General features: G+C 43.6%; 1 protein-coding gene across 2 annotated transcripts in view; it reads left to right on the top strand.

Moving 5' to 3' along the window:
• The first annotated feature begins 2,045 nt into the window (after window positions 1-2,045).
• The window catches only part of LOC106604165 (kelch-like protein 4), a 48,539-nt gene continuing 34,883 nt past the window's right edge, over window positions 2,046-15,701 (top strand). Inside the window, exon 1 of one of the 2 annotated variants that reach the window (XM_045717832.1) lies at window positions 2,046-2,206. Coding sequence is in view for 1 of the 2 variants with exons in the window: in XM_014198583.2 (XP_014054058.2) it covers window positions 9,644-10,107 (464 nt within the window). In the remaining variant the exon portion in view is untranslated. Of the gene's footprint in view, window positions 2,207-8,998; window positions 10,108-15,701 lie in introns of those variants that run through there. The other variant, XM_014198583.2, reaches the window with a different exon arrangement.

Below are 15,701 nucleotides of genomic sequence, written 5' to 3' on the forward strand. Positions count from 1 at the left end.
AATAATATAAAATAAATCATAGAAAAAATATGAAAATAGAAAACAAAAAGAATTAAAGAGCAACAATACTATAACAATAGCGAGGCTATATACTGGAGGTACCGGTACAGAGTCAATGTGCGGGGGCACAGGTTAGTCGAGGTAAATGAGGTAATATGTGCATGTAGGTAGATGTAAAGTGGCTGTGCATACTGCCCTACCAAGCAAAAAGGCAGTAACTGCTCATTTGTTCAAAAATGAGTTAATGTAGTTTTTGATGCATTAAATACATGCTTAATCATGTGGACAAGTATCCTGCCTCTATTGTATTGTGTTCTGGAGAAAATGGGGGTCATGTTATCAGTAACTACATAAAGTTACTGTTTAACCAAGGTAAATTAAAGTCATTTTTCTCAGTTCAACGCTATGAGTAGTTACTGCCTTTTTGCTTGGTAGGGCAGCATAGATAATAAACACAGAGTAGCAGCAGCATAAAAATGGCTACCCGGACTATGCAAATAGTCTGGGTTGCAATTTTATTAGCTATTCAGGAGTCTTATGGCTTGGGGGTAGAAGCTGTTAAGAAGCCTTTTGGACCTAGACTTGGCGCTCCGGTACTGCTTGCCGTGCGGTAGCAGAGAGAACATTTTCTGACTAGAGTGGCTGGAGCAATTTTTAGGGCCTTCCTCTGACACCGCCTGGTATAGAGGTCCTGGATGGCAGGAAGTATGGCCCCAGTGATGTACTGGGCCGTATGCACTACCCTCTGTTGTGCCTTGCAGTCGGAGGCCGAGCAGTTGCCATACCAGGCAGTGATGCAACCAGTCAGGATGCTCTCAATGGTGCAGCTGTAGAACTTTCTGATGATCTGAGGATCAATGCCAAATATTTTCAGTCTCCTGAGGGGGAAAAGGTGTTGTGGTGCCCTCTTCATGACTGTCTTGGTGTGTTCGGACCATGATAGTTCGTTGGAGATATGGACACCAAGGAACTTGAAGCTCTCAAACTGCTCCACTGCAGCGCCATCGATGAGAATGGGGGTGTGCTCGGCCCTCCTTTCCTGTAGTCCACGATCATCTCCTTTGTCTTGATCATGTTGAGAGAGAGGTTGTTATCCTGGCACCACACTGCCAGGTCTCTGACCTCCTCCCTATAGGCTGTCTCATCGTTGTCGGTGATCAGGCCTACCAATGTTGTGTCATCGGCAAACTTAATGATGGTGTTGGAGTCGTGCTTGGCCATGCAGTCGGTTGGTGAACAGGGAGTACAGGAGGGGCCCCTGTGCTGAGGATCAGCGTGGCAGATGTGTTGTTTCCTACCCTTACCACCTGGGAGCCGGCCCGTCAGGAAGTCCAGGATCCAGGTGGTGTTAATTACCAAGGTCCTCAGCTTATTGATGAGCTTTGAGGGCACTATGGTGTTGAACACTGAGCTGTAGTCAATGAATAGCATTCTCACTTAGGAGTTCCTTTTGTCCAGGTGGTAAAGGGCAGTGTGGAGTGCAATAGAGATTGCGTCATCTGTGGATCTGTTTGGGTGGTAAGCAAATTGGAATGGGTCTAGGGATTCTGGGATAATGGTGTTGATGTGAGCCATGACCAACTTTTCAAAGCACTTCGTGGCTACATACGTGAGTGCTATGGGTCGGTAGTCATTTAGGCAGGTTACCTTGGTGTTCTTGGGCACAGGGACTATGGTGGTCTGCTTGAAATATATTGGTATTACAGACTCAGACAGGGAGAGGTTGAAAATGTCAGTGAAGACACTTGCCAGTTGGTCAGCACATGCTCGGAGTACACGTCCTGGTAGTCCGTCTGGCCCTGCGGCCCTGTGAATGTTGATCTGTTTAAAGGTCTTACATCGGCTACAGTAGGTGGTAGGGTGTTATTTGGGACACAGTAGAATGTAGTGTAGCCTACCATTGTGTTTTGGAAGTTTTCAGGAAGTCTTCCCTGTTCCTGGTTGTTTGAATGTAATTGTTGCTGAGGCAGCACAGAGGAAGGAACTCTTCAGGAAATTCCTTTAAAAAAAGAAAGTGCTCTTTTCCTCCAAAATATTTATCAGCTAAAGAGGAGGACATGGGGGAATAAAACAAAATGGAACCTTTCGTTGGAGACTTGTAGTAGTGCTGATTTAGAAGACTTAGAAGACTTACAGACTTACAGATATCAAATAGTCGGAATATAAGACCGTCTTGATGCAATAACCACCAGGATTCCTTTAACAGGTAAGAACTATGTTCTGTGTAGTGATGCTTGAGTTGCTGTAAGAGACTTTCTATAATTTAATCTAGGAACATTTGTCACTTATAATACTTTAAATCATTACCGTGTCTGACAGGAGCTCAAAGACACTCCCATTGCCCTATGTCCTTGCCTTGGCTTGGCCGTCCACAAATATTACTAAATGTCTTCCTATTGATTCAAGGAAAAACCTCAGCTGCAGGCTCAGACAGAAACGGTACATTAAATGTAATTTTCTCATAAATTTAGACCTGTCTCTCCTGACCTCCAGAGATTGAGCGTACCTCCCAAATGGAATCCTATTCCTGATATAGTGCACCACTTTAGACCAGAGACCTATTCCCTATATAGTGCACTACTTTAGACCAGAGACCTATTCCCTATATAGTGCACTACAGAGAGTATAATGACTCATTCGTGGAGAGGAAGCCTATTTTATAAACACTATTTTTTTTTTTTGAGACTCAATGTCAGGTGTTATTTCAAATAAATGTCAGAAGGATTTTTGAATTCAGATCACCATCAAACAACTATGCTCTTTACTAATTGGATGAGAGAGAGAGAAAGAGAGAGAGAGAGAGAGAGAGAGAGAGAGAGAGAGAGAGAGAGAGAGAGAGATGCTCATCTTAAAGGCAAGCTAACGGTTTAATATTTTCTTGTCTCATCAGTGTAACGGTCAACTGATGGCTCATAGCATATGAATAAGTCATTGAGGGTGGTGGGTACAGGAGCTGCAAATTCCTCCTTTTTGGTTGCCTATTTGGTTCACTACTTTTGACTAGGGCCCATAGGGCTCTCATCAAAAGTAGTGCACTATATAGGGAATAGGGTGCTGTTTGAGAAGCACGCAGCCTTTATATTCAGATAGAGCATGAGGCAGATGAGACAGATGATACACACTGCTGCTGCGTAATGAAATATACTGTCACCAGTCAGCAGGCTAGCTTCCCCTGTCAGCAGCTTGTATGAAGCCATTGTACTATGCTGGTGTCCAGTATTGTATACTGGAAATACCGTATACTTTAGGTAGCACTTTACAATAAGGTTTTAAAAATAACTAATTTATAAAAGGTACCTTGTTTTAAAGTGGTATACACCTTTAATAGTGTACAGTTGAAGTTGGAAGTTTACATACACTTAGGTTGGAGTCAATAAAACTCGTTTTTCAACCACTCCACAAATTTCTTATTAACAAACTATAGTTTTGGCAAGTCGGTTAGGACATCTACTTTGTGCATGACACAAGTAATATTTCCAACAGTTGTTTACAGACAGATTATTTCACTTATAAATCACTGTGTCACAATTCCAGTGGGTCAGATGTTTACATACACTAAGTTGACTGTGTCATTTTCTGAAAATTCCAGAAAATGATGTCATGGCTTTAGAAGCTTCTGATAGACTAATTGACATCATTTGAGTCAATTGGAGTTGTACCTGTGGATGTATTTCAAGGCCTATGCTTGGCATCATGGGAAACTCAAAAGAAATCAGCCAAGACCTCAGAAAACAAATTGAATTTCTCCACAAGCTGGTTCATCCTTGGGAGCAATTTTCAAATGCCTAAAGGTACCAAGTTCATCTGTACAAACAATAGTACGCAAGTATAAATACCATGGGACCACGCAGCCGTCATACCGCTCAGGAAGGAGACTCCTAGAGATTAACGTACTTTGGTGCGAAAAGTGCAAATCAATCCCAGAAGAACAGCAAAGGACCTTGTGAAGATGCTGGAGGAAACAGGTACAAAAGTATCTATATCCACAGTAAAACGAGTCCTATATTGACATAACCTGAAAGGCCGCTCAGCAAGGAAGAAGCCACTGCTCCAAAACCGCCATAAAAAAGCCAGACTACGGTATGCAACTGCACATGGGGACAAAGATCTTACTTTTTGGAGAAATGTCCTCCGGTCTGATGAAAAAAAAATAGAACTGTTTGTCCATAATGACCATTGTTATGTTTGGAGGAAAAAGGGGGAGGCTTGCAAGCCGAAGAACACCTTCCCAACCGTGAAGCACAGGGGTGGCAGCATCATGTTGTGGGGGTGCTTTGCTGCAGGAGGGACTGGTGCACTTCACAAAATAGATGGCATCATGGGGGAGGAAAATTTTGTGGATATATTGAAGCAAAATCTCAAGACATCAGTCAGGAAGTTAAAGCTTGGTCGCAAATGGGTCTTCCAAATGGACAATGACCCCAAGCATACTTCCAAAGTTGTGGCAAAATGGCTTAATGACAACAAGTGAAAGTATTGGAGTGGCCATCACAAAGCCCTGACCTCAATCCTATAGAAAATCTGTGGGCAGAACTGAAAAAGTGTGTGCCAGCAAGGAGGCCTACAAACCTGACTCAGTTACACCAGCTCTGTCAGGGCGAATGGGCCAAAATTCACCCAACTTATTGTGGGAAGCTTGTGGAAGGCTACCCAAAACGTTTGACCCAAGTTAAACAATTTAAAAGCATTGCTATCAAATACTAATTGAGTGTATGTGAACTTCTGACCCACTGGGAATGTGATGAAGAAGTAAAAACTGAAATAAATAATTCTCTCTACTATTATTCTGACATTGCACATTCTTAAAATAAAATGGTGATCCTGACCTAAGACAGGGAATTTTTACTAGGATTATGTCACGTTCGTTATAATGAGTGGACCAAAGCGCAGCGTAAGTAGAGTTCCACATATTTATTGAGGTGAAACATCAAACAACAAATAACTAAACGAATGTGCAGTTCTTAGCGCACGTAGCACTAAACAAAAACAATATCCCACAACACAGGTGGGAAAAGGACCACACTAAGTATGATCCCCAATTAGAGGCAACGATCATCAGCTGCCTCCAATTGGGAACCATACTCACACCAACATAGAAATGAAAGACTAGAACACCCCCTAGTCACGCCCTGACCTAAAACACCATAGAGAACCCCGAGGGCTCTCTATGGTCAGGGCGTGACAGATTAAATGTCAGGAATTGTGAAAAACTGAGTTTAAATGTAATTGGCTAAGGTGCATGTAAACTTCCGACTTCAACTGTATCTAGCACACATATAATGACAACTACCCATAATGACTACAGTTCACACAATGAATCATGGGGTAAACGATTTATGATTTCTCCACTGCCATCTCTATGTATGTGTTATACAATCTATGCAATATCAAGGTACTAATATATACAGTATGTTGACAAGGTAATGATATATACAGTATGTTGACAAGGTACTAATATATACAGTATGTTAATAAGGTACTAATATATACAGTATGTTAATAAGGTATTAATATATAGAGTAATTTGACAAGACATTAACATACAGTGCTTTGAAAAGGTGTGACTGTCTGTGTCAAAATCAACCACATACAATGCTTAAAAATGCTTTAATCTTTGGATCCCGAAAGAAGTTAAAGGGGCAATCTTTTGGACTTTTAATTGAATGACGTTGTTGAATCCGACATTTCCCCTTTAATGATCTGACCTTTGGATATAATGTAATTAGTAGACCTCCTGTCCATACAGTAAATAACATCGGTAATGTATGAGCATAAAAAACACATTACTATAGAAACCACAACTACAGATCTATAACTATTGGTTTGTCTTTGGTGTCAATATCTAACTGTGCAATAAATTACTTCACTAGCCCTGTGGCAATGTTTCATTATTTCTGACCACTAATTTCTAATTTCCCATAATAAAAAAACTAGAGTAACAAAAATCACTGTGGACAGTGTACCATACAACAGCTTTCACGTCCTGACCATAGAAAGCTTTTATTTTTCTATGGTAGAGTAGGTCAGGGTGTGACAGAGGGTTTTGTCTAGTTTATTTCTGTCTATGTTGGATCTAGTTTCTTTTTTCTATGTTGGGGGTTTTGTCTAGTTTATGTATTTCTATGTGGGGTTCTAGTTGTTGTATTTCTATGTTTTTTTGGGGGGGGATGATCTCCAATTAGAGGCAGCTGGTCATCATTGTCTCTAAATGGGGATCATATTTAAGTGGTTGTTTTTCCCACCTGGGTTTGTGGGAGATTATTTTGAGTAAGTGTATGTTGCGCCTTTTCGTCACGGTTTGTTGGTTTGTTTATGAGTTTATTTGTATGTCTTGCATAGTGTCACAGTTAAGATAAAATGTGGAACGATACACACGCTGCCTTTGGTCCCATTCTTCAGACAGCCGTGACAACAGCTTATACTGGCCTCTGATGTTGTCAAGATCAATTGAGAATTGTCCTCAGATTACCCTGCACACTATATCAAACATGTCTCTTTAATCCTTACCCTAGAGTCTATATCCAGGACCATGTGATACAGGAAACATCTATATCCAGGACCATGTGATACAGGACACATCTATATACAGGACCATGTGATACAGGAAACATCGACATCCAGGGCCATGTGATACAGGAAACATCTATATCCAGGGCCATGTTATACGGGAAACATCTATATCCAGGACCATGTGATACAGGAAACATCGACATCCAGGGCCATGTGATACAGGAAACATCTATATCCAGGGCCATGTGATACAGGAAACATCTATATCCAGGACCATGTGATACAGAACACGTCTATATCCAGGACCATGTGATACAGGAAACATCTATATCCAGGACCATGTGATACAGAACACGTCTATATCCAGGACCATGTGATACAGGACACATCTATATCCAGGGCCATGTGATACAGGACACGTCTATATCCAGGGCCATGTGATACAGGACACGTCTATATCCAGGACCATGTGATACAGAACACGTCTATATCCAGGACCATGTGATACAGGAAACATCTATATCCAGGACCATGTGATACAGAACACGTCTATATCCAGGACCATGTGATACAGGACACGTCTATATTCAGGACCATGTGATACAGGACACATCTATATCCAGCACCATGTGATACAGAACACATCTATATCCAGGACCATGTGATACAGAACACATCTATATCCAGGACCATGTGATACAGGACACATCTATATCCAGGACCATGTGATACGTTCCCCCTTGGGCTGTGCCGTGGCGGAGATCTTTGTGGGCTATACTCGGCCTTGTCCCGGGATGGTATGTTGGTGGTTGGAGATATCCCTCCAGTGGTGTGGAGGCTGTGCTTTGGCAAAGTGGGTGGGGTTATATCCTACCTGTTTGGCCCTGCCCGGGGGTATCATCGGATGGGGCCACAGTGTCTCCTGACCCCTCCTGTCTCAGCCTCCAGTATTTATGCTGCAGTAGTTTATGTGTCGGGGGGCTAGGGTCAGTCTGTCACATCTGGAGTATTTCTCTTGTCTTTTCCAGTGTCCTGTGTGAATTTAAATATGCTCTCTCTAATTCTCTCTTTTTCTTTCTTTCTTTCTCTCTCTCGGAGGACCTGAGCCCTAGGACCATGCCTTAGGACTACCTGGCTTGATGACTCCTTGCTGTCCCCAGTTCACCTGGCCGTGCTGCTGCTCCAGTTCCAACTGTTCTGCCTGCAGCTATGGAACCCTGACCTGTTCACCGGACGTGCTACCTGTCCCAGACCTGCTGTTTTCAACTCTCTAGAGACAGCAGGAGCGGTAGAGATACTCTCAAAGATCGGCTATGAAAAAGCCAACTGACACTTACTCTTGTGTTACTGACTTGTTGCACCCTCGACAACTACTATGATTATTATTATTTGACAATGCTGGTCATTTATGAACATTTGAACATCTAGGCCATGTGCTGTTATAATCTCGACCCGGCACAGCCAGAAGAGGACGGCCACCCCTCATATCCTGGTTCCTCTCTAGGTTTCTTCCTAGGTTTTGGCCTTTCTAGGGAGTTTTTCCGAGCCACCGTACTTCTACACCTGCATTGCTTGCTGTTTGGGGTTTTAGGCTGGGTTTCTGTACAGCACTTTGTGATATCAGCTGATGTAAGAAGGGCTATATAAATTTTATTTTATTTGATACAGGACACGTCTATATCCAGGACCATGTGATACAGGACACGTCTATTTCCAGGACCATGTGATACAGGACACGTCTATATCCAGGGCGATGTGATACAGGACACGTCTATATCCAGGGCCATGTGATACAGGACACGTCTATATCCAGTACCATGTGATACAGGAAACATCTACTTGTACGTGTTTACATCACTGCAGCTCAAATGGAATCTGCATTCATTTTTTTATAAAATAAGAACCTTTGAAAAGTGATCAGCAGTGGCAGCTTATCGACCTTGACGATTCATCATTAATGCTGAGTTTCTACTAGTACGAGGAGGATGGAGAGGAGAGAGTCATTATTCTGTATGGCTGACTGCCTGCATAGAGAGATTTTTCCCTATGAGACGCTGTGAGATGTGGGGGGGGGGGGCAGTGCTGTGTAGGCAGATGTGATATGTGTGTGTGTGCATCATGTATGATAGCATAGCGTGAGGGACCCTGCTACTTGAGACGGAGGAGATAGTGAGGGTTGCGGTGAGGGACCCTGCTACTTGAGACGGAGGAGATAGTGAGGGTTGCGGTGAGGGACCCTGCTACTTGAGACGGAGGAGATAGTGAGGGTTGCGGTGAGGGACCCTGCTACTTGAGACGGAGGATAGTGCTGTCGTTCTTTTCTTCCCTTCCTCAGAGATTTACTTGGTTAAGCTGTGACCTCATCATGCTGTACGTATGATACCCACCCTCTCCCTCCCTCCCTCCCTCCCTCCCTCCCTCCCTCCCTCCCTCCCTCCCTCCCTCCCTCCCTCCCTCCCTCCCTCCCTCCCTCCCTCCCTCCCTCCCTCCCTCCCTTTGGTGAGGGGCTGGGGCTGCCTACTCCAACATTATCAGCTACTGGATGCTGGGCTGGGCATGGGAAACATTTCACATTTCTGTTTCGGTTCCTGTGTGTTGCGTGAGCAGTGAGGACACGGAGCGAGTGAGCGAGACCCGAGAAGAGATATGAGGGAGCGTGTATCATCGTGCATGTGCATTAACTTAGCTAACAGGCAGCAGCAGGAGCAGCAACAGCTGAGAGATATATAGAGAGAAAGACAGAGACAGAGAGAGCGAGAGAGAGAGAGAGGATGGAAGAAGGAGGAAAATAAGACCGGGCACAAGGAAACAAAAGCTGCAGAGAGAGAGAGAGAGAGAGAGATACTGTTCCCTTCTTGCCCTCCACTAAAAGAACAACAGAGGAGGAGGAGGAAGAAGACAAAAGGAGGAGGGAGGCGTACAGTACTGGACATACTGGAACTGAATTCATAGGCTCATTTTTCTTTACCCTCCTCCATGTTTTAGGGGGATTCTACACTAGTAAATTTGACTGCTGCCTTCTTCTTCATCTTTAAAAAGAAAGAAAGACAGAGAGAGAGAAAGAAAGAGAGAACGAAAGAGAGAAAGAAAGGAATAAAGAGAGAAAGATAGAGAGAGAGAAAGAAAGAGGAGGATGTCAGGAAAGAAGGAGTTTGATATGAAACAGATCCTCAGGCTGCGTTGGCGCTGGTTTAGTCATTCATCCCAGAGTTCTGCCGGTGGAGGAGGAGGAGGAGGAGGGGGTGGAGGAGGAGGAGTAGGATGCCTCCAGGAGAGCTTTGATCACAGAGGGACCCCAGTCCAGGGCAGGCTGAAGAATCACTCCCGGGACAGAGGTGGCAGTGGAGGGGGACTCCGGAAGCAGAACAGCAACAGTCCGGTCCATAGTATCCTGGCCCCCATGCCTGTCTATGTCAGAGCCAGTAATCAATCATGGCAACAGCAGAATATTATTCAGCACCTGCAGCAGCAGGACGGCCACGAGCTGCCTAAGAACAGCAGCTCACCTAACAACACCAGGAAGGAGGACTGCTCCAAGAGCAGCCAGGAGAATGTGAAGAGTGTTGAGGAGTCCTCGGAGACGGATGCAAGAGACAGGTATGTCAAAGCAAGAGACTGGTAATGCAAAGCAAGAGACAGGTATGTCAAAGCAAGAGACAGGTATGTCAAAGCAAGAGACAGGTATGTCAAAGCAAGAGACAGGTATGTCAAAGCAAGAGACTAGTAATGCTAAGCAAGAGACAGGTATGTCAAAGCAAGAGACAGGTATGTCAAAGCAAGAGACAGGTATGTCAAAGCAAGAGACAGATATGGCAAAGCAAGAGACAGGTATGTCAAAGCAAGAGACAGGTATGTCAAAGCAAGAGACAGGTATGTCAAAGCAAGAGACAGGTATGTCAAAGCAAGAGACAGGTATGGCAAAGCAAGAGACAGGTATGTCAAAGCAAGAGACAGGTATGGCAAAGCAAGAGACAGGTATGTCAAAGCAAGAGACAGGTATGTCAAAGCAAGAGACAGGTATGTCAAAGCAAGAGACAGGTATGTCAAAGCAAGAGACAGGTATGTCAAAGCAAGAGACTAGTAATGCAAAGCAAGAGACAGGTATGGCAAAGCAAGAGACAGGTATGTCAAAGCAAGAGACAGGTATGTCAAAGCAAGAGACAGGTATGGCAAAGCAAGAGACAGGTATGTCAAAGCAAGAGACAGGTATGGCAAAGCAAGACACAGGTATGGCAAAGCAAGACACAGGTATGTCAAAGCAAGAGACAGGTATGTCAAAGCAAGAGACAGGTATGTCAAAGCAAGAGACAGGTATGTCAAAGCAAGAGACTAGTAATGCAAAGCAAGAGACAGGTATGTCAAAGCAAGACACAGGTATGGCAAAGCAAGACACAGGTATGGCAAAGCAAGAGACAGGTATGGCAAAGCAAGACACAGGTATGGCAAAGCAAGACACAGGTATGTCAAAGCAAGAGACAGGTATGTCAAAGCAAGAGACAGGTATGTCAAAGCAAGAGACAGGTATGGCAAAGCAAGAGACAGGTATGTCAAAGCAAGAGACAGGTATGGCAAAGCAAGAGACAGGTATGTCAAAGCAAGAGACAGGTATGTCAAAGCAAGAGACTAGTAATGCAAAGCAAGAGACAGGTATGTCAAAGCAAGAGACAGGTATGTCAAAGCAAGACACAGGTATGTCAAAGCAAGACACAGGTATGTCAAAGCAAGACACAGGTATGGCAAAGCAAGAGACAGGTATGTCAAAGCAAGAGACAGGTATGTCAAAGCAAGACACAGGTATGTCAAAGCAAGAGACAGGTATGTCAAAGCAAGAGACAGGTATGTCAAAGCAAGAGACAGGTATGTCAAAGCAAGACACAGGTATGTCAAAGCAAGAGACAGGTATGTCAAAGCAAGAGACAGGTATGGCAAAGCAAGAGACAGGTATGTCAAAGCAAGAGACAGGTATGTCAAAGCAAGAGACAGGTATGGCAAAGCAAGACACAGGTATGGCAAAGCAAGAGACTGGTATGGATGGAACTGAGTCACAACAATCATAGTAATGTTAAGAACAAAGTTCAGTGAAGCCTTAGTCGGTTGTATTTTCCAAAAGGTAAGTGCTTTGGCACCTTGTTTCTGTTCACAGTACGCTACGGTAGAAGTTCACCATATAAGTCTGTATTGACAAATGTCAACATGTTAGCCTGTTATTATTCTAAATAGGTGAAGGCCTAAATTGAGTTGCATTATTTTATGTGTCCATGTATATGTGTTATATATTTTATGATACATATTGTCAGTCAAATACAAATACAATGATCAGGTTTGTTTTGAGTTTTTTTTTGTAATTGAGGGTAATTTTCAGCATGAGTTCCCAATTATTAACTATAGAGTAGCTACTAAATTAGCTCTGTAGCTATCATTTTCAAAATGAACTCCAACTGGTACAGCTGTCTTTATAACTCACCTGGGAGGTAGTTCACTGGTACAGCTGTCTTTATAACTCACCTGGGAGGTAGTTCACTGGTACAGCTGTCTTTATAACTCACCTGGGAGGTAGTTCACTGGTACAGCTGTCTTTATAACTCACCTGGGAGGTAGTTCACTGGTACAGCTGTCTTTATAACTCACCTGGGAGGTAGTTCACTGGTACAGCTGTCTTTATAACTCACCTGGGAGGTAGTTCACTGGTACAGCTGTCTTTATAACTCACCTGGGAGGTAGTTCACTGGTACAGCTGTCATTATAACTCACCTGGGAGGTAGTTCACTGGTACAGCTGTCTTTATAACTCACCTGGGAGGTAGTTCACTGGTACAGCTGTCTTTATAACTCACCTGGGAGGTAGTTCACTGGTACAGCTGTCTTTATAACTCACCTGGGAGGTAGTTCACTGGTACAGCTGTCTTTATAACTCACCTGGGAGGTAGTTCACTGGTACAGCTGTCTTTATAACTCACCTGGGAGGTAGTTCACTGGTACAGCTGTCTTTATAACTCACCTGGGAGGTAGTTCACTGGTACAGCTGTCTTTATAATTCACCTGGGAGGTAGTTCACTGGTACAGCTGTCTTTATAACTCACCTGGGAGGTAGTTCACTGGTACAGCTGTCTTTATAACTCACCTGGGAGGTAGTTCACTGGTACAGCTGTCTTTATAACTCACCTGGGAGGTAGTTCACTGGTACAGCTGTCTTTATAACTCACCTGGGAGGTAGTTCACTGGTACAGCTGTCTTTATAACTCACCTGGGAGGTAGTTCACTGGTACAGCTGTCTTTATAACTCACCTGGGAGGTAGTTCACTGGTACAGCTGTCTTTATAACTCACCTGGGAGGTAGTTCACTGGTACAGCTGTCTTTATAACTCACCTGGGAGGTAGTTCACTGGTACAGCTGTCTTTATAACTCACCTGGGAGGTAGTTCACTGGTACAGCTGTCTTTATAACTCACCTGGGAGGTAGTTCACTGGTACAGCTGTCATTATAACTCACCTGGGAGGTAGTTCACTGGTACAGCTGTCTTTATAACTCACCTGGGAGGTAGTTCACTGGTACAGCTGTCTTTATAACTCACCTGGGAGGTAGTTCACTGGTACAGCTGTCTTTATAACTCACCTGGGAGGTAGTTCACTGGTACAGCTGTCTTTATAACTCACCTGGGAGGTAGTTCACTGGTACAGCTGTCTTTATAACTCACCTGGGAGGTAGTTCACTGGTACAGCTGTCTTTATAACTCACCTGGGAGGTAGTTCACTGGTACAGCTGTCTTTATAACTCACCTGGGAGGTAGTTCACTGGTACAGCTGTCTTTATAACTCACCTGGGAGGTAGTTCACTGGTACAGCTGTCTTTATAACTCACCTGGGAGGTAGTTCACTGGTACAGCTGTCTTTATAACTCACCTGGGAGGTAGTTCACTGGTACAGCTGTCTTTATAACTCACCTGGGAGGTAGTTCACTGGTACAGCTGTCTTTATAATTCACCTGGGAGGTAGTTCACTGGTACAGCTGTCTTTATAACTCACCTGGGAGGTAGTTCACTGGTACAGCTGTCTTTATAACTCACCTGGGGGATAGTTCACTGGTACAGTTGCCTTTTTTCTCGCTCACACAATCTAGTCTACAGGACCAAGAAATGCAAACCAATAAAAAATATTGAAATTATTAATTGGACGTCATGCATGGTATCACAGACGAGACGACTTCATGTTTTTGTGCAGATAAAGCTTCCTAAGCCTTTGCTTTATTGCTGTGAGAATAAAGAAGTATATATTGAGTTTGACTCAACCTGGTACCAGACAGCAGCAGCAACCGAGATTTTATTATTAATGTATTCATCCTGGGAGTTAAAGTGGCTACAGGAAGAACACACATTACATCCGAGAGAGAGAGAGAGAGAGAGAGAGAGAGAGAGAGAGCAGGTAGACAGACAGACAGGCCCTATAAAACACACAGAGAGAGAGAGAGATGGAGCACAGGCACAGGCAGAGAGACAGGCCCTGTAAAACAGAAAGAGAGAGAGAGAGAGAGAACACAGGCACAGGAAAATAGACAGGCCCCATAAAACAGAAAGAGAGCCAGAGAGAGACAGAAAGAGAAAGAGAGAAAGAGAACACAGGCACAGGAAAGCAGACAGGCCCTATAAAACAGACCAACCAAGGAGGGCCTATAGCAGCACCTAGATCTTCTGCACAGATTCTGTCAGACCTGGGCCCTGACAGTAAATCTCAGTAAGAAAAAAATAATGGTGTTCTAAAAAAGGTCCAGTCACCAGGACCACAAATACAAATTCCATCTAGACACCGTTGCCCTAGAGCACACAACAAAACTATACATACCTCGGCCTAAACACCAGCGCCACAGGTAACTTCCACAGAGCTGTGAACGAGCTGAGAGACAAGGCAAGAAGGGCCTTCTATGCCTTCAAAAGGAACATAAAATTTGACATATCAATTAGGATCTGGATAAAAATACTTGAATCAGTTATAGAACCCATTGTCCTTTATGGTTGTGAGGTCTGGAGTCCGCTCACCAACCAATAATTCACAATTCATAATGGGACAAACACCAAATCGAGACTCCGGCATGGAGAATTCTGCATAAATATCCTCAGTGTACAAACGTAAAACACCAAATATCAAACAATAAAATAATATTGCATGTTCTTATGAAAGAGAAGACTTTCAATTGTTCTCCAGAAACATATCTCAGATTCTGCTTGGAAAATGGCTGTGTGGTTTTTCTTGTCTAGGTGCTGTCCTAACATAATCTAAAGCTATGCTTTCGCCGTAAAGCCTTTTTTGAAATCGGACACTGTGGTTGGATTAACGAGAAGTTTATCTTTAAAATGGTGTATAATACTTGTATGTGTGAGAAATTTGAATTATGAGATTTTTGTTGTTTTGAATTTGGCGCTCTGCGATTTCACTGGCTGTTGACGAGTGGGACGCTACCGTCCCACAAACCCCAGAGAGGTTTTAACCAACAACGCAGTTTTAAGAAAATAACCCCAAAAAGTAAGTGATAAGAATAACAAATAATTAAAGAGCAGCAGTAAATAACAATAGTGGGGCTATGAGATGGCGCCGGAGAAGAAGGCAGACGTTCTACATGCCCCCAGCCGATTATGTTTTTGTTCGTTTATTTGCGTTGTTTGTAACTTATTTTCTTTTACTTATTTTGTACATAATGTTGCAGCTACCGTCTCTTATGACCGAAAATAACTTCTAGACATCAGGACTGCGATTGCTCATCACGGACTAGCAGAATGCTTTTTTTCCTTTCACGAATCTGATGAGCCCGACGCAAAGGATATACTGCTTACTCGGGAACAGGCCCCGATCCCCGTGATCTGCGTGAAGAAGAGGTGGAGAAAGAGGGGCTGATGGGCAGGCTGCCTTCTGAGAATTCGTAGGCGATCGAATAATCCCCCACTTCCCTCCATTCTGTTAGCAAACGTGCAATCCTTGGAGAATAAAGTCGATGAGTTACCCGGAAGATTAAACTACCAACGGGACATTAAAAACTAACATCTTATGCTTCACGGAGTTGTGGCTGAACAATGACAATATCAACATACAGCTGGCTGGTTATACAATGTACCGGCAGGATAGAACAGCGGTGTCTGGTAAGACAAGGGGCGGTGGTCTATGTATTTTTGTAAATAACAGCTGGTGCACGATATCTAAGGAAGT

The sequence above is a fragment of the Salmo salar genome, chromosome ssa05 (assembly GCF_905237065.1).
Source record: "Salmo salar chromosome ssa05, Ssal_v3.1, whole genome shotgun sequence".
Classification (NCBI taxonomy): domain Eukaryota; kingdom Metazoa; phylum Chordata; class Actinopteri; order Salmoniformes; family Salmonidae; genus Salmo; species Salmo salar.